The 24,888-nt window shown below is 57.4% G+C and overlaps 1 protein-coding gene across 1 annotated transcript; it reads left to right on the top strand.

Annotated features, from left to right (window-relative positions):
- Positions 1 to 298: 298 nt before the first annotated feature.
- On the top strand, positions 299 to 17,643 carry FAM83G (family with sequence similarity 83 member G). Its single transcript, XM_005425946.1, has 5 exons — positions 299 to 793; positions 7,050 to 7,217; positions 10,977 to 11,101; positions 11,850 to 13,287; positions 17,227 to 17,643. Exons 1-5 carry the CDS (start codon positions 299 to 301, stop codon positions 17,641 to 17,643), a joined length of 2,643 nt encoding a protein of 880 aa, XP_005426003.1.
- Positions 17,644 to 24,888: the final 7,245 nt, after the last annotated feature.

Here is a 24,888-nt window from a genome sequence, read left to right as displayed (position 1 = left end):
TGGGGCTGTCTGCCCCGCCACGCAGCCCCTGCTGGGGGCAGCTCCGCGTTTTCCTTGCCTGGAGCCCGAGGGAAGGCAGAATCCAAAGCCTCCTCCCCGGCAGGAAGAGCTCCGGCGTGGCAGAGCCGTTGGAAAAGGGAGCGGTGCCTTCCCCAAGCTGCGCCTGGAGCCGCGCAGGGTGAAGCAAACTGTGTATTTAAAGACTGGAGAATAATTAATTCCTGTTTATTGCCGCCGTCCGGCGCTCGCTGGGGGCACAGGGCTCCCTCGGCAGAGGGGACCGGCGAGCGGGGTCACCATGGCTTTCTCCCAGGTGCAGTGCTTGGACGACAGCCACGTCAACTGGAGGTCCAGCGAGTCCAAGCCCGAGTTCTTCTACAGCGAGGAGCAACGCCTGGCCCTGGAGGCGCTGGCCTCCCGTGGCCCCGACGCCTTCTATGAAGTCCTGAAGAGGGAGAACATCAGGGATTTCCTGTCCGAGCTGGAGCTGAAGAAGATCCTGGACACGCTGGAGACCTACGACCCCGGCTCCGAGTACATCCCGCGGCACGGCAGCGGCGGCGGGGACAGCGAGGGCGACAGGAACAGCCAAGGGGACGAGCAGGACGTGGCGCCTTCCCTGGAGTACTGGCCCCAGAGGTCGGACCGCTCCATCCCGCAGCTGGACCTGGGCTGGCCCGAGACCATCGCCTACCGCGGAGTCACCAGGGCCACCGTGTACATGCAGCCGCCCATCGAGGGCCAGGCGCACATCAAGGAGGTGGTGAGGAAGATGATCTGCCAGGCTCAGAAGGTGAGGTGCGGCGGGGCCGGGGCAGGATTGGCCCCAGGGCGTCGTGCTCCGATCCCTGTCCTGCGGGGAGCTCTGGCCGAGCCGAGGCAGCGGGGCCAAGCGTGCAGGTTTTTCTTTGTAACCAATATAATGATCTATCCTGCAATTTGCAACGTGATCTATAGCTTCAGACCCCTAGATCACAAAATTTTTTACCTACCCACTATTCTTCCTAATCGCAATACTCATCCTAATCGTCACCAACATCTTATTTGTCCTGTTCATTGGCTGAGGAGGAGTCGGATTCATATCCTTCCTGTAATATTTGGGGATCAGGGTTTGCTGTGGATGCTGCTAGCTGGGTTCAGCACAGCCCTCCCCAATATCCACACAGCAGCTCTGCTCATCCCAGGGTCCCTGCAGGGCTGCTGGGGAGAAAAATGGGTTGAGCTGTTCTCCAGCTGGGAGCCCATGGTCCCAGCCACTCCACAATCGTTATTCCCGGTGTGACAGCATGCAGGAACCTGGGATTGTGTCCTGGTTTCAGGCCCTGGGTCCACCAGCTGTCCAGAACTGACCCTGGGGTCATGGCCGGCCTCAGTCCTTGTGTCCACCACCCGTCCAGTCCGTGACCTTGGGGCAAAGTAACCAAAGCTCCTGGTCTAGCTCTGAGCCACACGAGGGCCAAGTTTGGCCTGAGATGGCTGTGGGGCTCCAGGCTGGCTCATCCTGGCGCTCAGAGGACAAGGATGAGCTGCTGAGGGGAGGGACAAGGCTGGGCAGATGCTGAAGGGATTTGGGTTCAGACTTGTCCTCCCTTGTGGCTCCAAGCCGAGGAGCAGGGAGTGGGGATGCATGAGCCATCCATCACCCAGGGAAGGAGGAGATGCCGAAGGTCAGAGGTGGGAAGGTGCTGCTGGTGTTTCCCAATGACCCAGTCCCAGGAGGGGTTGGTACCTGCTGGTTTCTTGATGCCTTGAAGCTCCTTGGGTTCTGTGCATCCAGCATCATGAAGGAAGGAGCTTCCCAACATCCCCAGCAGGGAAACAGGGAGAGCCTGCCAGGGTAGCTGTGGAGCAGAGGGGACAGGCTGGGATGCACCAGGTCCTCCAGAGATAGTGCTGGGGTTTGCAGGTCCTGGTAGGAGAGAGGGAAACAAACCTGTGACATGCAGCCAGCAGAGCCTCTTCAGACCAGCTCAGGCAGGAAAATGAATCTCTCCAAACATCCAAGGCAGCAGGATCTCGGGAATGGCTGCTGGGGGTGTCAGGGCTGCCCTGCTGTGGGCAGCAGCCATCTCTGGCCACTGTCACCTCACACAAGTCGAGGTGACTTGTCCTCACCTGTGGCATTTTCCCTGCCAAAGCACTCTGCAGTGAGGGCAAAGGGAAGGGAGAGCTGCCATCCCGTGGGATGGAGGCTGGGAGCACAATCCCACAACAAACAATGTCTCATCTTCGGGTCTTTCCGACCGGGGCCGGCAGCTCCCGCCTGCCTTTGCCTACTCACCGCTTCCCACCTGCCCTCCTGAGTCATCCCACACCCTGCTCCTGCTCCCAGAGCTGAGTCAGGCACATCCCCACCTCCCCTGGAGCCTCTCCAGGACCCGGGGACATGGCCAGGGCTGATGCTGCTGTGCTCATCACCGGCACTCGATGGCCCTGAGCAGGGCTGGGCTCTGCCTCCCGCTCCAGACGGGCCCTGATTGTGGGATGAGACATGGTGACACCACTGGTGACATGCAGGAGCCTGCCTGGAGCTCGTGGTGCCTCAGGAAACGCAGAGATGGGTGAGTGCTCGGTGCTGCAGGGTCTGGGGGTGCAGGGGTTACAGGAGACTGGGGTTCCTCCGTGGTCTCCCATCCCATATTTGAGCACAGGATTCCTTGCAGCTGAACCTGCTGTCACACAGTGCAGCCCAGGTGACAACTTGTGGGTGCTCCTGAGGGTGGGGGACACTGGGCTAGACCACCCTGCTGGTTTCTGCCAGGGCTCGAGGTCTTCACAGCAGCCCAGAGGTGGAAGGGTTTGGCTGAGGGAGCTGAGAGTGGACAAAGGGACCGTCCTGCTGCCACCATCACATGTCACACACACTGCCCACGTGCCCTGTCCTCCCTGGGAGATCCCTGCCCCAGCGCTCTCCACCACGTGCACAGGAGCACAGGCTTGGCAGAGGCCCAGGCTCCTGCCCGAGGATGACCCTTGCTCCAGACGCTGTCCCAGATGCTCTCTCTGCCCCGGTGCCAGCCCCAAACCCCGCCGTGTCGCTTGCTGTCCCATGGCCAGGAGGGCAAAGTCCTCTGGGGCTGGCCCAGCAGAGTTCAGAGCCCATGGGAGCAGTGCTGGTGCTGGGAGGTCACACAGGCTCTCAGGGCGAGGAATCCAGGGATGTGAGGCTGCTCCGAGGGTCAGAGGAGCCCTGGTGCTCGCAGGAACGAGGCCAAACGCCGCCCCAAACGCAGAGAGGGAGATGCAAATGATCCCCTCCTCTTGCTGGGAAGGAATGGGAGAAAGGAGAGGCAGGATCCCGTGGCCAGGTCCCTGAAAATGCCATCTTTGTGGCCAGCAAGCAGAGCTGGTGAGGGATTCACCCCAGAGCCCTTCACCAGGCTGAGCTCTGGCTGTCTCCTCCTTGCTGCGGATCCCTCGGGCTGCAGAGCTCACAGGTTGGACATCAGGAACAAGTTCTTCATGGAAAAGGTGGCCAGGCACTGGAAGGGGCTGCCCAGAGAGGTTTGGAGTCCCCATCCTGGAGGTGACAAGGAATTTGTGGATGTGGCACTCGGCGCTCAGGGCTGGTGACAAGCGGTGATGGGTCCAAGGCTGGAGTTGACAATCCTGAATGTCTTTTCCAGCCTTAATGATTCTGTGGTGGAAGGGAGGAAGATCTTCCTTCTCTCCTCTCCTCTTGGCTCTCTCTGACCAGAAACCAGAGCATGTAAACATTGATCTTGGCCCAGAGCCAGGGGAGAGAGCAGTGACTCTGACCTCCTGTCTTCACCTGAGGTTCCAGGTTGGGATTGTGGTGATGTAATTACCCTGAGCAACTTCCAGAGAAGGTTGGGAGGCCCTATTAATTACTGTTTACAAAACCTTCTGCTGTTCCTGGATGAAAGGGTCGACAGGGGAGAGCAATTATTAATGGTACTTGTCCCACCTCTCCTCCATCCCAACACTCTTCCTCTAATTGTGCCTTGGTGCCTGCCTAATTTATTAAATGCCCACGTGGTGCACCCCAAAAGTCATTATCTGATGATTCATGGTGAGACAATAAAGAGCTGCAACTTCCTCTATAAAACATGATCCTGCAGTTTGGGTGCTCATCAGAGCTGTTCCAAAAAATCCCAACAGCTTCTCCCAGTGTCCAGGGGGACACAATGCTCCCTGCTCCTCAGGGATTTGGGACCCAGCTCCTCAGGGATTTGGGACCCAACTCCTCAGGGATTTGGGACCCAGCTCCTCAGGGATTTGGGACCCAACTCCTCAGGGATTTGGGACCCAGCACCTGCACACTGCTGTACCCCCTGGATTCTGGCAGCTCCTGGGATCCTGGCAGGAAAAGCTTCACCTGCATGGGCACTGGGAGCAGATTTAGGGCTGATTTCACCCTCCAGGAGAATGGCAAAGGGATGGCAAAGCTTCCTGGGATGACACAGCAGCGAAAGAGCTTCAGGAAAGGGAATGCCCAGCACCAAGCACTGCCCTGGCAGGGGTGACAGGGACAGGGGACAGGCTGGCTCCTCACAGCCACATGGCACAGCTTGCTGCAGGCAATGCCACTCCCCAGGCTGGGGAGCAAAGAGCAGGCAGGATTTACTGCTGCAGAGCAGACAGGCCTCCAGTCTTTGCAGAGGATCCCTGGGCCAGGGTTTGGCATCCCAGGGATGAAGCCCAGGCAGCCCAGCAGCAGAATTCACCGAGAGAAGGGCAGATCCCAGATCCCAGCAGCAGGTGTCACTCAGGCAGGGACAGATCCCAGCAGCAGAATTCACCCTGACAGGGACAGATCCCAGCAGATGTCACCCAGGCAGGGACAGTCCCCCCATGGGGAGCTGCCAGCGCCATCCTCGCTCTCCCACCCGCCCTGTGCCAGTGACACCCCGGTGACAAACCAGGGCCAAGCCTGTCCTGCAGGCAGGACACAGCAGGGAGGGAAGCAGGAGCAGTGACAGGATGACCAGCTGGGCAGGAGGAATTGCGTTAAAACGTGGGCAGGTGGCTGAGAGCTGGGCACCCTGGGCACTGCCTGCAGTGTGTGAGCAGGGCTGGGCACGGGGCACGGTGCCCTGCCCACAGCCCTGCACAACTCCCTCACACCCCCGAGCAGCGAGCCAAGGCCTCAGCACTGCTGGGACCACAGTGGGAAATGTTCTTTTCCCTCAAAACAAAGCTCAGCGCTGCTCTCATGCCCATTTCACAAGTGCTCAGCTTTTCCTGGGGAAAAGAGCACACAGGAGAAGTGGCATGGGCATGGAGAATCAGGGTCAGAGGCAAATCCTCTGCCACCAAACCCTCTGCCACCAAACCCTGGTCCTCAAACCAAACCCACGCTGTCCCACCAAGGTGTCCCTTGCCCAGGACTCGTGGAACACAGCTCAGCTCCTCCCCAGTTTTTTGCTGAACATGGCAAGTGCAAGCCCAGAGCTCCCAGAGTAGCTTTGAACCCGTCCCGCTTTGCATCCATGCAAATCCAGCAGCAGGTTCCTGCCTCAGTTTCCCCGCCAGGACAAGGATGAGCAAAGCACACGAGTGGGTGCAGAAGGGAGTGAGGGTTCAGCCTTTCCCAGCAAAGCCTGGGGGGAGGCTCTGGGCTGAGGAAAAATGGGAAAAATGAGTGAAAATCGAGTGGCAAAGCCATAAAGTGCCCCCTCACCTGGCTCCATGGCACCTCCCAAAACGCTGCTGTGGTCAGGGCTGGGGACCACAGCAGGGCTGGGGCTCCCCACACAGCCCTGCTCTTCCCCCCATGGCCTGCAGAAAAGGAAGGGAAGAGCCAGCAGTGTCATAACAATCCTCTGCTTAATTAAAGCTCTCCACGTCCTGTGGCACAGAACTAATTAAAAGGCAGCTGGGTGCTTTGAGAGCTCTGGGCTGGAGGTGTCTGAGTGTGCAAGCACCCAGCAGCATCCCAGCCCCTTCCTGAGGGAGGGAGGAGCAGCCTGGGGTCTCCCTGGTGTCCCCCCTGGCTCAGCCACGTGCCATGGCCAGCAGGGAAGGGCAGGAGCACCCACCTGCCCCAGCCCTGGCACCTTCCAGCAGCAGCCACGGGCATGGGAGGAATTCCAGCCATGGGACAGTGACAAAGCAGCTCCCTGATGCCTTTCCCCTGGGATGAGGGGAGGCAGAAATCCCTGTGGAGCTGCCCTGGGATTGCCTCCAGCCCTTCTGGAGGCAATCCCTTCTGCCATGAGCTGCTGCTCACTGCCACAGGTGATGCCAGCACCAGGAAATCAACAGCCATGGGCACAGGCAGACATCCCAGTGACATCCCAGATCCATTTCCCTGCCAGCCCCAGCTGTGGCTGGCACAGCAGCAAACACCCTGGCTCCAGCCTGTGGGTATCAGTGACACTGCCCTGTGACAAGCACAGCTGGCACTGCTCAGGCTGCTGGCACTGCTGGCCTGGCTCTGCCCCTTCCACACAGCCTGGCAGGAAGCAGGGATGCTGTGCAGGAGGAGCAGTGCCCAGGCTGGGCAGTGAGAGCAGGACAGATGGACACACCACTCAAGGGCTGGGCTTGGTGGTCCTGCAGGTCTTTATCAACCTCAATAATTCTGTGATCATTGTGCATCAAAGTTCTCCTCTTCTGATGCTCCCTGCAATGCTGACGGCAAAGGGACACCAAACTTCTCAGCCACAAACTGGACTCTGCATTTTGTGAAGCCTTTAAAGGCAGGAAAGTTAGATTCACCCTCAGGAACTGGTTTTTCATCAGTAGATTATGCTCTGGATCACCACTGAAGTGGTCAGGGTTGGAAAAAAGCACCCAAAGACCACCAAGTCCAACAATTAACTCAGCACTGCCAGGGCCACCATTAACCATGTCCCCAGGTGCCACAGCTACCTCTCTTGGAGATCAAACTTTCCACAGTGACACAGAGGAATGGGAGGACTGTCCATCCTCAGACTGGGGGCAATCCTGGGCTCCCCCAGCCCAAATTCCAAATTCCAGCCTCCTACAGGGAGCACTTTGCTTTGCCTCTCACTAAACAAGCTCTGGCTGTACCTTGGGTCGTCCCTGGCCACCCAGCCTCATGCCTGCTGTCCCCTCTGCAGGTCATTGCTGTGGTCATGGACATGTTCACCGACGTGGACATCTTCAAGGACCTCCTGGACGCCGGCTTCAAGAGGAAAGTGGGAGTCTACATCATCCTGGATGAGACCAACGTGAAGCACTTCCTCCAGATGTGTGAGCGAGCCCACATGCACGCTGGGCACCTGAAGGTAGGGAGGACCTGGAGCTGGGGAACCTCCTCCAAACGCAGGAGATAATCAGAATTATCAGCTCTGCTCCCCGCTGTCCTGGGGAATCACAACCCCCAGCTGTGAAGAGTTCAGTCCATTTTTCCTGTGGCCAAAGCTGGAGGTGATGCCCAAGTTCAGGAGCAGCATGGAGGGCTGGGGGAGAGGATGGGATGTGGATTTGCACCCAGCAAAGCTGGAGCAGAAAGCCCAGGGGGCTGCTGGTGCCCACCAGGGCTGGGACGCGGGAGAGGGTGAGGGTGCAGCCCTGCAGGGGTGGGCACAGCAAAGCCCAGGGCAAACCTGCGAGCTCAGCCCCTCCTGAGGGAGAGGGAGCAGCAGATGCTGTGCCAGGGCTGGGTCCCTGCTGGCCCCAGCTCCTGCCCCGGGGGCAGGAGCAGCTGCAGCCACCACAAGAATGAAAAACCCGATTTTCCCCTTTTTTGGAGCTTCCGCCCCAGCAGGGGCTGGGAGCAGGGCAGGGAGGCTCCCACGCTGCCCCAGGCCCTGGCAGCTGCCAAGGGTGCCCTCAGTGCTGTCACCGTGCTGGGCAGTGCCACAGGTGATGCCAGCACCAGGAAATCAACAGCCATGGGCACAGGCAGACATCCCAGTGACATTCCCAGCACAGACAGATGTCCCAATGACATTCCCAGCACAGGCAAACGTCCCAATGACATTCCCAGCACAGGCAAACGTCCCAGTGACATTCCCAGCACAGACAGATGTCCCAATGACATTCCCAGCACAGGCAGACGTCCCAGTGACATTCCCAGCACAGGCAGACGTCCCAGTGACATTCCCAGATCCATTTCCCTGCCAGCCCCAGCTGTGGCTGGCACAGCAGCAAACACCCTGGCTCCAAAGGCAGGATCCATGGATGCACATGGAATCACTCCTGTGCAAAATCCCACGGAAAAGCAGGGAAGGCAAAGCACAAGGGGGGATGGCTGCCAGTGCAGGGGTCGGTTGGATGGGGCTTGGAGCAACCTGGTCTAGTTTAAGGTGTCCCTGCCCGTGGCCGGGGGTTGGAATGGATTTAAGGGACCTCAAATCTCATTCCAAGTGAGATTCTGGGATTCCCAAGTGATTCTGGGATTCCCCTTCCACATCCCTGTGTGAGCAGGGGGTGCAGAGAAAACCACCTGTCACAGAGCAAAGGCAGAGGAAGGGGCAGAGGAGAGGACAGGGGGTTATTCCAGCCTCAGCAGGGACCCTCACACCAACCACAGGACAGTCCCAGGCCGTGCCCCCATCACCAGCATGGGATGCAAACACACCCGAGCAGCCCCACAGCCCCACTGGGGGCTCGCAGACCCCCACTCCCGGCTCGGCCTGGCCTGTTGCTTGGCACAGCAGTGATGTTGCTGCTCCTGACGTCAGCCTGCCCGATGCCAAATGCCCTCCAGGAGGGCCCGTGCCCGGGCAGGCTCCCCAGATTTGCTTAGGGTGGGTGAGGGCCAGGCCCTGGCTGAGCAGGAACACGCAGGAGCCACGACACCCTCACACCTGGCTGGCACCAGGAGGGGGAACGGGGCTCCCCAAAACCTCACGCCCTCCCCAGTGCCTGCTGCCAGCAACCAAAGCAAACACAGCCCAGCTTTTCCCCGAGTCCAAACGCCCTGGGGAGCCTGGGATCCCGCGGGCTGCTGCTGCTCCAAGAGCAGAAAAGGCAGCGCTGACGCACGCCGGTGTTTTCCTGCTTTAGCAGCCCCGGCGGTGGCAGGACTGGAAAAGCAGGAGAGCACCTGCAGAGCTCGGCAAATGTCTGGAAGTTGGGATTTGCCACACATTGCAGCCAGCTGGCTGGCACGGGGTGCAGGAGGAGGTGAGGGAAAGTAGGGCAGAGTCTGGGAGCTGCTTCTCAAGGCAGGAGATGTTAACAAACGTCCCTCGTTATCTCGGTGGCAATTAGCAACCGGCTGGGGCAAGGCGGGCGCTGCTTGAGCAAGGGCTGGGTGATTCAGCCCGGCCTCGGCAGGGATTAGAGGAGCAGACTTCACTCAACAGCACTGATAGGAGGAGGAAAAGGGATCAGCACCGGGAGCGTTGCTGCCTGGAAAACACCCAGAGCTGCTCCTGGGGTTTGGGCAAAGGGGCAGCTCCGGGCGGGTGATGGGCACAGGGTGAAGCCGGGGGTGTCGCTGCTCTCTCAGCAGCCCCATGACAAGGGACAGGGGGGACAATTGCCATCCCAGCCCTCTCAGTGCAGCACGCTGGCAGAAACGAGGATGCTCAGCAGCGGTTTCGCCCCAGCCACAGCAGGCAAAAAGCGTTTTTTTAGCGTTTTTGCTAAGAAAAACATGAAATTCGCAAAAAATTTTCCCCCCCCAACCATCTCTGTTCAGTGAGTGGAGCTTCCCTGGAAACACAGTCAGGAGAGCTGGGGCTGGCACATCATCTGCACTGAATTTTCCTGCCAGGGATGGGGGAGCAGGGACTAGGGGTGCACCTGGGCTTGGGACTGTGCCTGGTCATGGTCTCCAGGGACAGAGGAGAGGCCAGGGAAGCAGATGAGAAAGGCTGGAGGAGGGCAAGACAAATAGTTTTGATGCTTTTCTTTAAAAAACAAAACAAAACACCCAATGAAACAGCCATGGAGGGCATGACCCACTGATGACACAGAGCCTTTTGCAACAGCCTTACCAAGATCCCAGCAGGAGCAGGAGGAATGCAGGCGCTTTCTCAAGAAAATATTTTCTCCCCACCCAAAGGGAGCCCCTTTGCCGTGGGAGATGCTATCTGCTCTGCTGAGGAATGTGCCAGTGCCCTCCATGGGGAGGCCAGAGACAGGAGCCAGCCTGGGGATAAAAACAGAGCAAAAACATTTTCACAGAGCCAGGGCTGCCCCTGCATCGCTGCATTCCCTGGGGAGGACACCCAGCTCCACTCCAGGTTTCATTTCCCCAGGGTGAAAAGATGTTTTCCCACTGCCTGATCTCCCACCGGCCCCTAAAACCAGGAGCAGATGCCCGAATTTAGGAGCACAGCAAAGGAGGAGCGTGGGGAAGGACAAAACACCACGTGGGCTGTCCTGGGGTCCCCACCTCCCCCTAAAACCCCCTGCAGATCTCCTGCTGGGAGCAGGTGAGCAGCCTCCTCTCCCAGGGTGGCATTTGCATAGATTGCAGCAGCACCACACAGCCCTCGCCCACAGACACCGAGTTCAAGAGATGGCAAACACAGCCTGGCAGCACATGGGCAAGGCAGGAAACTCCCCAAGCCCAGCCCATGGTGGCCTTGGGCGAGTTATTTCATCTCCCCGTCGCTGTGGCCTCCTCTGAGCCGGCCATGAGGAACATTCCCCTCCTCAGAGGGGCTGTGGAGCACCCAGAGGGGCGTTCCTGGAGGGGTGGGTGGTGATGATGGTCACAGGGGTCTTAGATGAGGGAAGAGATGAGGATCTGACTCCATATTTCAGAAGGCTTGATTTATTATTTTATGATACATATTACATTAAAACTATACTAAAAGAAGAGAAGAAAGGATTTCATGAGAAGGCTCGCTAAGAATAGAATAGGAAGGAATGATAACAAAGGTTTGTGGCTCGGGCTCTCTGTCCGAGCCAGCTGGGCTGTGATTGGCCATTAATTACAAACATCCAACATGGGCCAATCACAGATGCACCGCTGGAGTTGGTGGTGGTGTCCATGGAGGGTGGGTGGTGGTGTCCATGGAGGGTTGGCTGTGGTGCCACAGCAGCTCTTCCCCCCCGCCCACCCCTCTGCCTCTGCCCTGCAGAACCTGCGCGTCCGCAGCACCGGGGGCACCGAGTTCTTCACCCGCTCAGCCACCAAGTTCAAGGGGGCTTTGGCCCAGAAGTTCATGTTCGTGGACGGGGATCGAGCCATGTGTGGCTCCTACAGGTACAGCAGTGACATCTCCTCCTGCCCACCCCACTCAGGTGTTGGTCAAAGATCAACATCAACCCTCGTGGTCCAAGGCTCCAGGAGCCCATGCCAGATTTGCTCTCCTCATCCTAAACTGGGAGGAGATTTTCCATTTGGAGTGGGCCCTAAGGGGTTCCCACTACTCCCTACACCACGGGGTCTAGGGCACCCACCCTTCTGGGAGGTGGTGGGACACACCAAGTGTTTCTGTGCTGATGAGCACAAGGAAGGACCAGAGCACAAACCACAGCCCGCCCCAGCTCTCACACCAAGCTCAGCTTTCCAGTCAATTTCCTACACAAAATATTTTTCAGTTTGTTCAAAGGAAAACTTACTTAGGTAGAAAGCGACCAGCCCTGGTCAGGTTTCAGGTCTAAAAGACAAGTTTTATAAACATGGAGCTGAAACGTTTCCTCTTTTCTGGCCATAACAAATAACACATCCACTTACGAGTCCCTTCTCTTAACCCAAACTGAGACAGGAGAAGCACCCAACACTAAGGCACTGACCCACTGCAAATTCCTTGTATTTTTACTTCAAGTCCCACTGTGCTCAGGACTCCAACCCTTCACTCTAATTTGAGATGGGAGCTATTTTGTCAATCCCATCATTATGTTCACAGTGAGATCATGTCCCTGCTGGCACCACCAGTCCCCGGGGAAGGCCAGGCCTGGGGAGAGGTGTTATTTACCAGCTGAGAGTCCCCAGTGTGTTTCTGTTCCAGCTTCACCTGGTCTGCAGCGAGGACAGACCGGAATGTGATCACAGTCCTGTCGGGCCAGGTGGTGGAGGCCTTTGACAAGCAGTTCCAGGAGCTCTACCTCATGTCCAAGGGGGTGAGCCTCAAGTCCATCTCCATGGGCGAAGAGCCCGAGCCCGAGCCCGTGACGCTGCCCTCCGTGGTGCCCGTGACCCCCGCCAACGCCGTGGTGAAGAAGCTGATAAACCCCAAATACGCCCTGGTGAAGGCCAAGAGCGCCGACCAGATCAGCAAGACCTCCTCTGAGAACCAGGACAAAAACCAGAAGAGCGACAACAAAGGCAAAGCCCCTCCCGAGGGCCAGGGGGGCGAGGGGCAGGGGGATGTGGCTGAGCTCTCCCCGCTCGTCCACCCCGGCCTCCTGAACCTGGAGAAAGCCAACATGTTTGACTACCTGCCCACCTGGGTGGAGCCTGACCCCGAGCCTGGCAGCGAGGTCTTGGGCTACATCAACATCATCGACCCCAAGGTGAAGAACGTGAAGCTGTCGCAGATGAACCGCATCAAAGTCTGCGACGTGTCCCAGGCCAGCGCCCAGCACCGGCAGATGCTGAAGAACAGGGAGATGGAGGCCAGGAAGAACTCGGAGCAGGAGCTGCCTCTGCTGTCCCCCAGCCACAGACAGACCCCACAGCCCCCCATGGAAGCTCCTGCAGCCCCCACGACCACCCCCATCGAGGGTGTCAGCTGGACAACGAGGCAAGTGGGGACATTTGCCTCTTCACCTCTGGGCCATCATTTGAAGCCACAGGAGGAGGCACTGGAGGATGTCAAGGCTCCAGTTCCAAAGCCAAGGACCGTCCCTGTCGGTGTCCTCGTGACCAAAGTCACCACAGCCTGTGACAGCAGCAGTGCCCTGCAGGGTGACACGCAGCCACCCCTGGCTGAGCACACGGCTGTGAAGCAGGAGAGGGAGGAGAAACCCAGCCGGGCTGCCAGGCAGAGCTGCCGTGCCCAGCCAGAGAGACCAGCAGCAGCTCCACAGGAGGGCAAAGGGCCTCCCTGCACCCACAACGGGCTGGGAGAGGAGGAGGAGGAGGAGGAAGAGGAGTACATCACCCTCAGTGACCAGGAGAGCTACTCCAGCAGCTCTGCTGACCACAGCTACCGCCGCTCCAACGCCTCCTCCATCTCCGACGAGTACTTCGAGGTCAGGGACCGCTACGGGCCCCTGCGGAGAACCAACTCGGACGTCACCCACAACGGGGACATCCTGCCCATGCAGAGGAAGCTCAGTGACCCCCACATCAGCCGGGGCACCTTCATCAGCCCCCTGGGCAGCCTGCCCTCCCTGAAGCACCTGGACATGATGAAGAGGAGGAGCACGGCCGTGGAGATCAGGCCCATGCTGCCCCACACCATCCTGGATGGAAACAGCTCCTACCCCAGCAGTGCTGCCCAGGTAGGACTTCCTGCTATAACCTTTTGTTTCTCCACCCTACAAAGGTTTGCAGACCTGGAGGTGACCCAGTCAGCTCAAGCGAGGTGTGGTGTCATCCTGAGTTTTTTGGTGTCATCCCGGTCTTTGGTGCTGTCCTAGATGCTGAGATCAGGTTCCCATAAAGGAGAATAACACCCTGCACGTGGCCATGGTCACCCGAGAGGTGACAAAGACATGGTGGCCATGCCGCAGTTGTTGGTGTCCAGCAGTGGGGATGGCTGTTAAAGGGAAGGGTTTTGGTAATTAAAGATTATCCCACAGCACTGGGCTGGGGCTGGGGCTCCAGGCACAGCTGTACAGATGTGCTGGGGCTCTGAGCTCCATCCGCAGCCCATCAGGCCCAGCTGGGGACAGACTGTGCATGCAGGCGTGTCCTTCTCAGGCTTGTTTTCCAGGCCTTGCCAGGGTGATTAGCATCAAAGGGAAAGCGCTCGGACACGTAATTAGGCAGGAGAAACAGGGACAGCAACCTCTGTGGGCGAGTGGCACAGTCAGCAGCTCTGTGGCTGAGCCACGAGTGACGCCGGGCCCTGTCACCACGCAGGGCCAGCACCCTGCTGCAATTGCCTGGGGAGCAGGCCAGAACTGCCAGGAGGTCACAGCAGCATCCCCACCACAGCATTGTCCCACCCAGGGGTGACGACACTGCCATCCCCTGATTTCCACCCCAGCTCTGCAACCTCCTGCACCTCTGCCAAGCACTCCAGCTTCTCACGGCTCCCCGCCCGCTGTTTTTGGGGCATTCAAACCCCCAGGGCTAAACCAGCAGCTGAAATCACTGAAACTGCCTGAGGTTACCCCAGCTGAGCATCTAATCTGTATTTACAGTGAATTAAATGTACCATCCCAGAGTCCACTTGCTTCTCCCTTCCCAGCCAGCGACAGGGAGCTCAGAGCTTTAATCCTCGCACATCAAATACCCCTGAGCCCTGCAGGGCAAGGAGCTCCGAGCTCTTTGATGCTCTGTGACCCAGGTCCCAGGTGCCACCTCGCTGGGGACGGCTGGGCACGCTGGTGTTCCTGCAGTAACTTGTTCTGGCCCTTTGATGAGAGGCAGATAATTAGCACAGCATCAGGGTTAGGAAAGCCAGCAGGCAGTGGAGAGGTGCAGGGAAGAGTTTCTCCCATGTGTAAAAAGAATAAATTGGAGTAACGCCTGATTAACTCTTGAAAACTCAAATCTGACAGAAATCACTGTCAATTCTCCCAATTTTTTTTTTCCGGGTCCACATTTCTGAGGTGCTGCCCATTGCCCAGCATAGCCCAAAACACAGGTGGGGGCTCACTCAGGGCAAACACCGTGTTTCCCATGTCATGGAAACCACATTCTCCCTGGAAATCACCTTCCCTAAAAACAGAACCCCATTCACAGCTGGATGCACAGCAGCCTCAAGGAGGAGGAGGAGGAGGAGGAGGGACAGCTGGGTCCTGTCCTGCCCCTCTCCCATCTGCAGAGCCCCCAGGTCCGGGCAGAGCAGAATTTCCAGACAAGCCCCCCTCAGTGACAGGGAAAATCCCCTCCCCAGCAGTTCCACAGCCACATGGGGGCCCTTACCTGGGCACAGACCCTGCTGACCATCCCTGGCAGATGATGAGGAACAGGGGCAGCACCTTCAGGTCTGGCCAGGATGGAGCCTTGGTGTGGCTCAGGTTTTTGGCAGAGTGAACGCTGGATGATGACCTGTGGAGAGCTGAGCAGCACCAGCATCTACTCCACATCAGCCTCCTCCTTGCCAAACTGCATCCCAAATGCTGGAGCTGCTGGGCATGGGGCCCAAATGCAGTGTAGAAGTTCACCCAGCCCACAGTGGGGTTTCTCTCCAGACCAGTAACGGGTTGGGGTTACACCAAAGCACCAAAAAAGCCCAGTGCAACCACAGCAGCACATCCTGCAGCCAGGAACCACCATTCCCCACCACCATCCCACCCCTCTTGCCCCTTCTAGCCAATCTCCTCCCCAGAGGGTGCCCACAATGACATGGAAATCGAGTCCAGCCTCCTCCTCCTCCCACAGCTCCACTCAAACCATCACACCTCAAAGCTCTGGCCCAGCCATGTCCATCCACAACACAGCCACCCCTCCTGAACAGACAACATCTGCAGGAATTGCTGATTTCACAGAGCTCAGAGTGTCTCCAAAGGCTTCCAGAGGAGAGCTCAGCACCCAGCAGGATTCAGGCTCTCCTGGGCAAGCACTTCTGCTGCTGGGCAGGAGGGACAGGCTGCAGGCTCCTGGGCTGGGATGCTTGGTTTAAGCCATGGTTTAACTCCTTCCCAAGAGCCAGAGCATGTCAGGAGCCACCACCCAGCTCAGGCACATGATGAGCTCAGAGGCAGAAAAGCCAAATCACCCTTAATCCTTCTCACCTGAAGCCATCTCAAACCTTAGCACTGATTTTGAGCACCTAATTAAATCAATCTCGGACTACCTAAGCTAAACTGCTTTAACACAACCCTCCTGGTCAAAGCAGGAGGTGTCAGCTCCAGGGCCAGGGAGGCCTTTGGGACTGCCTGACAGCTGAGCTGCTGCATGCTGAGGGTCGCTGCAGAGGCAGGGCAGGTTGGCACAGCCAGCTCCTCCTGCCATCTGCACCTCGGCTCACCAGATCTCACCAGATCTCACCTCTCCTGGTACCTCTGCACAGGTGCAATCACACCTCCAGATCATGGCACAGGCACACCCAAAGGGGAGATAAACATCTGGAGGCCACAGCCATGTGTGACAGCCTTACCCAGTCCAGAATTAGGATTAATGGTGCTCAGACCCGAGCCAAACGTGTGTCTCAACCCAGCTGAGAGAGCCACCCCCACAGCGGTGTTGCAGCTCGCTGCTGGCTCCTCTCCCAGCCCTCCATCCATCCTTTCATCTGCTCCTGGCAGTGCCCTGGTGCCACAGGCTGGCTCTGGGTGACTGAATGCTCTCGGGGCTGACGTGAGGGCTGGCGTGATTCACGTGGGTGTTCAGTGTTCAGATGCCTTGTCCTGCATTTCCAGGCAGGAGGGGCTGGGCTCAGGACAGCCTCCAGACTGCCAGGGCTGCAGGGGAGTGCCAGTGTTTGGTACCAGAGCCAGGAAGACTCAGTGTTTGGTACAAGAGCGGGGCTGCTGGGGAGTGCCAGTGCTTGGTACCAGACGAGCAGCCTGGGTTCATATTTGAGGCCGTTCCTGTAGGAGCGCCGGGGGTAGGACAGATGGAGACAAGAGATCTCTGCAGCCAGGTCATGGAACTTGGGGTTTATTGCACAGGGCCTGGGTGCAGGGCCCTGCTGGGAACTGCCAGCCACAGCTCAGAGCAGGACTGAGAGAAGAGAGGGGGAGAGAGGATGAGAGGGTAAGAGAATAAAAGGGTGAGAGAGTAAAAGTGTTAAGAGAGCGAGGTTCCCGTTACAGCACAATAAATCTTCTTCTGTGTTGAATATCCTAATTCTCACTAACCAATCTGGTACAATATACAAATCCTATAGCATTTACATACAGCCTGTAAGAATCATTACATTACCATACTGTGTTACATTTTAAACCCTAAAAATTCCTCTTTGGGCCCCTTCTGCCAAGCTGTAGGGTCTGCTCTGACCCTTGGAGCTGTCTGCAAGCAGAGGGTGTTGGGATTACCTTCAGCTGCCCACACCATTGTTTTCCAGTTGTTCAGTAACTGAGGGATCTCAGAGCTTGCTTTCATTTCAATCTTGCCCATAGTTTCCATATTCTCAAAATCTTTTGCCAGACAATCATATTTATAAGGCTTTCCTGTTTCATCTTCCCCAACAGTTCCGAGCTGCCCCTGACTTTGGGCAAGGGACAGAGGGATTTTCACCTGGCGCAGGTGAAGAGGTGTCCTTGCAGGGAGCAGCACCCTTCCTGCAGCCAGAGCTCACTGTGTCTCTGCTCTCTCCCCCACAGGGCACCCACATCTACCACTACCGGCCCCGGAGGGCGGCGGGCAGGGAGCCGGGCAAGGAGCTCTCCTGCTCCCCGACGCACGAGAAACCCCTCAGGGCCTCCAAGCACACAGGGGAGGGGGCAGAACCCAAAAAGACCATTGCAGGCAGCCAGCCCTACTGGCACAGCAAAGCCTTGAGCCCCAGCAAGGCCACGGCAGCCGGGCACGCGGCCCCAACCCCGGGCAGAGCTCAGCGCTTCGGCTCCGTGCCCCAAGAGAGCCAGAGGGCACCCGAGGAGATGAGGACACCCCTGGGCATCCCGCTCTCCAAGCTCTCCCAGTCCAAGCACCTCAAGAACAGGGTTGCAGGAGCTCAGGGTGCTTGTGTGGACTCCAAAAAGGCGCCCCCCGAGCCCACGGGGCAGAAGGAGCAGTAGGGGCTGGTGGGGGGGGCCCTGCAGAGCTGGTGGAGCCCAGGCAGTGCCGCCTTCCTTGGGGCAGGGGTTTGTTTTGTTTGTCTTGTTTACATTTACCAGCACCACGTGGCCACGATGGACAGCCCAAAATCATGCCTGGCCAGGGCAGAGCTCCAGAGATGGGGCTTGGAAGGGGTGCAGGGCATCCTCCCTGGCAGGTGGCAGTAGTGTTGGGGACAATCTTGGATGGCACAGCCTTCAAAGAGGTCTCTTCCAGGCTGGGGTGACCTCCAGCCTCGTTAAAAGCAGGAAAGCATCACTGGTACCCAGCAGTGTGTGGGATCAGCTGGCAAAAGGCAGCCAGCTCCTCACCCCAGAATGCTGCTGGAAAAGGAGGGATCGTCCATGATCGTGTTTTCTTCTGGTTATTTAAGAGACTCTTCTGTTACCATTTTGCACAGCGGGTCCCACTGCAGTCTGCCCTCCCTGTGGAGGGTGACCCGTGTCCTGGGACAAAGACTCCTCAAGGGACTCACCTCTTTTCAACTTGTACTGTAAAAAAGCAACCTGTTCATTAAAGCTCCCTGGTCCCAGGGCAGGAGAGCCTTGCCTAAGACTATTAAAATGCAAGATCAGGTGGCCTTGGACTCAATAAACTGCAGCTCAAGGTGCCTTGGCACAAATGTCCAGCCAAATATTTTCTACCCCCCCAAAAAGCATTTCCCCAGGACCTCCATGTGCTCCCATCCCCAAACCTCCAGCAAACAGTAAAAGAAAAATAAGAATAGGAAAAAACAAAAAAAAGAAAAATAAGAATAGAAGCCTCTTTCCACTGCATTTTTCCCAGGAAATGGGAGCCAAGCTCTGAGCCTGAGCCCTGACAAGGAATATATGCCACGAACAAGCCGTCACAAGCGAGCCCCCGAGGCCTTGGCAGCTGCCCCGTGCTCCTCCTCAGTGCCAGCCAGCCTTGGGCTCTGCCCTGGCTCCCCACTGCCTCCCTGCTCCTGGGGGGCACGGCACGAACCCTCCCTGCAGCTCCCCCAGTACCTCCAGCAGCAGAATCTTGGAGCCAGAGGCATCGCTTTTTGGAGGGAGGGATGGGAGGCACCCACCCCGCTCCCACCCAGGCAGCAGCCTGGGGAGAGGAGCAGGGAGGGGCACTGGCACCCCCAAAGCCAGGGCAGCTGCCGAGGCTTGGCAGAGCAGAGGAGGCTCCAGAGGCCTCGCAGAGGGAAGAGACAAAACCCAGGAGCATCCTGGTGGATTCCCCACAGCTGGTGCTGCTGTGTCACCCTGGATCCCTGCCGTCCCTGCAGTGCAGCCCCTCTGCTCTGTCCCCTCGGAGCAGCAGGATGAGCTGTGTGGGAGCAATGGGGGGTGGGACGGTCGGGATGGATGGAGAGCAGAGATCTCTGCAGCCAGCTCGTGGAATTTGGGGATTATTGCAAAGGGCCTCGGTGCAGGGCCCTGCTGGAACTGCCAGCCACAGCTCAGAGCAGGACTGAGAGAAGAGAGGGGGAGAGAGGATGAGGGGGTGAGAGAGTAAAAAAGGTAAGAGCGTAAAAGAGTAAGAGAGCGAGGTTCCTGTTACAGCACAATAAATCTTCTTCTTTGTTGAATATCCTAATTCTCACTGACCAATCTAGTACAAGATACAAATCCTATAGCATTTACATACAGCCTGTAAGAATCATTACATTACCATACTGTGTTACATTTTAAACCCTAAAAACTCCTCTTTGGGCCCCTTCTGCCAAGCTGTAGGGTCTGCTCTGACCCTTGGGCCTGTCTGCAAGCAGAGGGTGTTGAGATTACCTTCAGCTGGCCATGCCATTGTTTTCCTGCTGTTCAGTGACTGAGGGATCTCAAAGCTTGCTTTCATTTCAGTCTCACTTAAAGTTTCTATATTTTCAAAATCTTTTGCCAGACAATCATATTTATAAGGCTTTCCTGTTTCATCTTCCCCAACAAGGTGGGGATGTGCTCCTGGGCACTCTCCCTCCCACAGGACCCTCCCCATGAGTGCTGCTGGCCTTAGACCAAAAATCCCTGAGACATCAGGCACTGGCATCACCAGCCAGTCCAGCTTGAGCAAATCCCAATTCCCTTTGCTTCCTCCTCCTCCACTGTCCCCTCGTGCCTGGGAGCAGCTCTCCCTGCAGCCCTCCCCTTTCCATGGCCACCCCACAGGCCTGTCCTCCTTCCCCTGACCTGAGGCTCTTGGGGAGCTGGCAAAGGGCTCCACCCACCTTATCCCCCTCAATCCATCCCCCTGTGTTTCGCAGGGAGTCAGCACTGGGAGCTCCTCCTGCCCTTGCACAAGCAGCCAAACCTGGCCCCGCTCCAGGGCTCGCTTTATCCAGGCCCGGCTCCTCCCGGGCTCTGCCTGGGCGTTGGGCACCAACAAAGGCTCTCCAGAGGCACAGAGCCAGTGCTGAAAGCAGAGATTTGTGCCTGGGGCTGCAGACCTGCTCCCTTCCCGAAGGTGTTCCCCAGCACGTCCCAGCAGCCAGGCCTGCCAAGGAGGAAGGGCAGGGAAAGCCCTGCGGGCAGCGGGAGAGGGATGGCAGAGGCTGGCGTGCAGCACAGGGGCTCTGCAGGGGTTAAATCCCCGTGGGGAATGGCAGAGGGAGTGGGATGGCCCCAGCCTGTCCCATCTGTGATGCCAGAGCTGGGCAGAGCCACCACCAAGGTCTGTGCTCAGCAAAAGGGGTTTAAACTGACAGAGGGCAGGGATGGATGGGATTCTGGGGAGGAATTGTTCACTGGGAGGCCCTGGCACAGATTCCCAGAGAAGCTGTGGCTGCTCCATCCCTGGCAGTGCCCAAAGCCGGGCTGGATGGGTTGGAGCACCCTGGGACAGTGGAAGGTGTCCCTGCCATGGCAGGGGGTGGAACAAGATGAGATTTAAGGTCCCAATTCATTCTGGGTGTCCTTTATTAGCTGAGCCTGACGGGAGCTGGAGCAAACCAAATACCCTTGGGGCACTGCCACCTCCAGGTCCTGAGGCCTCCTGAGACCTGGGGAAAACCTGTGCAGCCAGCAGCTTTCTCCTGGCTGCCCTGGGTCCTCCCCTCTGCCAAGCACCCTCAGCTCCCTGCAAACACCGTGCAGGCAGCAAAGCCAAAACAAACCAGGCTCTGCAGCTCCCCCAGGGGATTTTCCAGGCTTTGCCTAGCTGCCCTCCTCCTCTGGCTCCTCTGCACAGCTGCACCTGGCAGGGACACTCCTCAGAGAGCCAAGGACAGCTCCAAACAATTCCCAACATCCAGGCACTGCGGCCGCTGCTGGGGTCTGCTCCCTGCTGTGCCTGGAGCAGCTCTGTGCTGCTGTTGGGCTGGTTAAATGCCACTGTCCCTTCTGCAGAAAGCCTCTGTCCTTTCAGCTGACTCGTGTAAATGTGCCTTGCTGCATCCAGGGCTCTGCCTTGGCACAGGGCTGGGCTGGGGCTGCTGCCCCTCCGCAGCTCTGGGGCAGAGCCTTCCCCAGGAGATGCTGGAAACCAGCTCAGGAGAGCCTCTAGAAATCACCCTGTGTAGTTAAACAGCTGCCTTTGGAGCTGGGAGCTGACTTTGTGCCTCCTGCTCCTCCTCAGGGCCAAGAGCCGGGCTGATGAAAGTTCCCGGCCTCCCAAGGCTGCTCTGAGGCAGAAAAAGGGGAGACACAGCAGTGCTGGGGGCTCAGGAAGGGCTGAACCCTCACTCCAGCCCGGGGCAGGGCAGCAGGAGCCACGTCCAGCCCTGCAGCAGTGCCCTGTTCCCCCAGCACCTCCTGGGCCCTGGGATCCTCTGGAGACCCCACCAAAACTCCTGGGGCAGAACTGGGAATTCTGCTTTGCTGCCAAACCAAAATTGTTTGGGTTGGAAGGGACCTTCAGGAGCATCACATTCACCCCCTGCCATGGCAGGGACACCTCCCACTGTCCCAGGTTGCTCCAAGCCCTGTCCAGCCTGGCCTTGGGCACTGCCAGGGATCCAGGGCCCCCCACCCTCACAGGGAGGGATTTTCTTTCCTTGTATCCAATCTAAATCTCTCCTCTTTTATCTAAAACCATTCCCCCTTGTCCTATCACCATCTGCCCATATAAAAAGTGGATCTCTCTATTTTTTATAAACCATTTAAATACTGGAAAGTCACATTCAGGTCCCCATGGAGCCTTTTCTGAGCCCCTGTGGCACACACCAGCACAATCCTGACCCTCAGGGGTGGCAGGGTCACAGACCACCCTCCCCAACCAGCAGAGCAGGCAGCTCCCAGCCTCGTGGAAATGAGAAATAAAGCAGAGACCCAGAGCTGGGACACCACGAGAGAATAGGACCTGGCACAGTGACAGTGGCACTGCCACCACCACATCCCCACCCAGAGCTGAGCTCAGCCATCCCCAGCACCCATCTTCACAAAAACCTTGTTTGGGGAAGGGAGTGAGGCCAGCAGGGGCAGGAAGAGGCAAGAAGAGCTGATCCACACCCTGGCCCCGAGCTGAGACGGGTTCCCACAGCCAAGAGAGCAGCTCTGATTTGACATCTCCTCACACACCCCCCAGCAGCAGGGCTGTCTTGCCCTGTCATGTGGGAGCATCTCTGGGGATTAGCAAGGTGCTGGGCAGGTTGTTTCCCATGTCACCCCTCCTTGCCCAGCTCTGCCCTGCGACCGTGTTCACAGGGGTCTGAGGATGAGGGGAGAGATGAGGATCTGACTCCGTGTTTCAGAAGGCTGATTTATTATTTTATGATATATGTTACATTAAAACTATACTAAAAGAATAGCAGAAAGGATTTCATCAGAAGGCTCGCTAAGAATAGAAAAAGAAGGAATGAAAGCAAAGGTTTGTGGCTCAGACTCTCTGTCCGAGCCAGCTGGGCTGTGATTGGCCATTAATTAGAAACAGCCACATGAGACCAATCACAGACCCACCTGTTGCATTCCACAGCAGCAGACAATCATTGTTTACATTTTGTTCCTGAGGCCTCTCAGCTTCTCAGGAGGAAAAATCCTAAGGAAAGGATTTTCCATAAAAGATGTCTGTGACACTGCCCTCCTCCTGCTCTGCTCCAGCACATTCCCCATGGAGCTGGACCAGCATCAGGCCATGGAGAGGGGCCCTGCAGGATCATGCAGGGGAAGAGCAGAGGGCTGAGCTGCCCAGGAGGGCTCCACCAGCCCAAAACCCAGGAGGGGGGCACACATCCAGCTGCAGCACAACACCAAAGCCCTTCCCCAGCACCTGAGCCCACAGTGTTAGACACAAGCTCAGTTAAATCCAATCAAACCAGCCAGGAGAGCACTTACACCATGATCCTGAGGATCCCAATTCAGGGCCTCTTCCATGGCATCTGGAGCAGGCTTTTCAGCACAGCCATGCCAAGGGAGGCACTGCCTGTCCTCAGCTGCACTTGGCGTGTCTGGGAGAGTCCTTGTCAGCACCAGGAAGGAACTCAGCCCTGCAATGACCTCCTGAAGAGGAACCAACCCATGGGCAACCACGCCATGACCTCCACCAGTGGCTCCTCAAATATTTTCCCACTGCCAATGCAACCCAACCACAGCTTGATACCCCTGAGCAGCCCTACAAGAGGACAGCTGAAGCCCTCACCCAGCACAAATCCCAGTGACAAGGCAGAAAAGCCCCAGCCAAGGGCTCTCAGCCACCTCCTCCCAACACAGCCTCAAGTGGGAACCCCAAACAGTCTCAGCTTTGCCAGCACAGTGCCAGCCAAGCATCCTTGGTGTCTTCCAGAGCTCCTCATGTCCCTCAGAGGGATCCATCACTTGCCACGTCAGCGCCAGCCAGGAATTATTTCTCCCCTTCCCTGGTTTTTCTCCCCTTTTCCAGCAACCCTTCCCCACAGCCCAGCTGGAAGATTCAGCCCTGGACAAGAGATTTCATCATTGCTTCTCCTGGATTTCTCAATGCTTAATCATTTTTGCAGTCGTCTGCAGATGAGTCGAAGCCTTTGCTATGAGGAAGCAGAGGAATCTCCTCCTCCCTTCCTGCTAATCCTGCAAGGGTGGGAAAAAAATAAAAGCACATGTGACCGAGGCATTAATAAGACATCCCAAATACAAAAACAAGCTAATTAAAACCAGGCATGACCTATTCATAAAATAAGTTCCTTTCAACCTCAAGAGGAGAGGAGAAGCCTTTGAAGTCAGGCTTCATAATCCAGAGAGATCCCTGCCTCCACCAGTGACCTCACCTGGAAACTTGTTCTTGCCCAAGTGTCACTAAAGCCTTCCCAATAAAAGCTGGCTTTGGAGACAGCTTGGGATGAACAATTGGTGAAGGCAGAAGCTCGGCAGAACGAGTTCCCCAGGGTACAGAGGAGTCTCCAGGGGCTCTTTGCCAAGGTTGGGACGCCTGTGCGACTCCTCACAGGTTCCCAGCTGGGTGGGAAACCATCTCCCAGCAGGGTTTTGGGCTGCCCTGCTGCTCCCTGACAGGAAATGTGGAAGGCTGGGGTCCAGCAAAAGGAGATTTCCAGAAGAGGAGGCTCTGACATCCCCTCTGCCAGAAAGGAGAGCTGAGGGAGCAGCACTGATGCAGTGCCTCAGCTTGGGAGAACGTGGAGCAAAAACCCATCTGTAAACACAGCATCTGCAGGGAGAGGAGGCAGGAAGAGCCCAGATAACCCTGGGCTTGAGGCAGCCCCAGCAAGGACCAAAGAAACCCCTGGGACACAGCCTTGCTTAATTGCCCCGAGTTTCACCCTTCCCTCCCACACTCGGGGCCACCACAGGGATGGGGACATCGGGATGGGGACATGGGGCCAGTTTGGGAACGCCCCTGGTGTCTGCAGACACTGATCCCAGCCCACTGCTGGAAACAGCCATTGTCTGCAGGATTTGCTGTGAATGCAGCCAGATGCCAAGATAATCCCCTCATTAGCCTGGTTCCTCTTCTGCTGCATCCTGCCTGACTCAGAGACCACAGAAAGCTCAGCAGACTAAAGAAAGGGCAGCAGTGGCTGAGGGAAGGCTCAGGAAGGGCAGTTTGGGAGTGTCCATGGAGCTCCAAACACGAGGCTGAGTGGAGAAGGGCCCAGAGAGCTGCAGAGGCTCCTGTTGGAGCAGGCACTGCACAGGGCTCACCTGCAGCTTCCTCTGGGGTCAGGCAGGAGGTGACACCACAGACACCTCCTGAGCCAAAAAGGAGCTGGGAGGAAGGACATCCATCCCTTTGGGCAAAGCCTTGGAGAGGCTGGAAAACAAAGGGACCAGCCATGTCCCCATGGCTCAGCAGGACATCACCTGGTGAGGGAAGAG

The sequence above is a fragment of the Geospiza fortis genome, unplaced genomic scaffold (assembly GCF_000277835.1).
Source record: "Geospiza fortis unplaced genomic scaffold, GeoFor_1.0 scaffold213, whole genome shotgun sequence".
Classification (NCBI taxonomy): domain Eukaryota; kingdom Metazoa; phylum Chordata; class Aves; order Passeriformes; family Thraupidae; genus Geospiza; species Geospiza fortis.
The sequence above is the reverse complement of the archived record's forward strand: the minus strand, read 5'-3'. Positions and strand labels throughout refer to the sequence as shown.

Bases quoted from the DNA above. Each gene is read 5' to 3' on its own strand.
- FAM83G (XM_005425946.1), top strand. From the start codon at position 299: ATGGCTTTCTCCCAGGTGCAGTGCTTGGACGACAGCCACGTCAACTGG. The intron at 794-7,049 runs GTGAGGTGCGGC...TCCCCTCTGCAG, and splicing joins TGATCTGCCAGGCTCAGAAG to GTCATTGCTGTGGTCATGGA. The intron at 13,288-17,226 runs GTAGGACTTCCT...TCTCCCCCACAG, and splicing joins ACCCCAGCAGTGCTGCCCAG to GGCACCCACATCTACCACTA.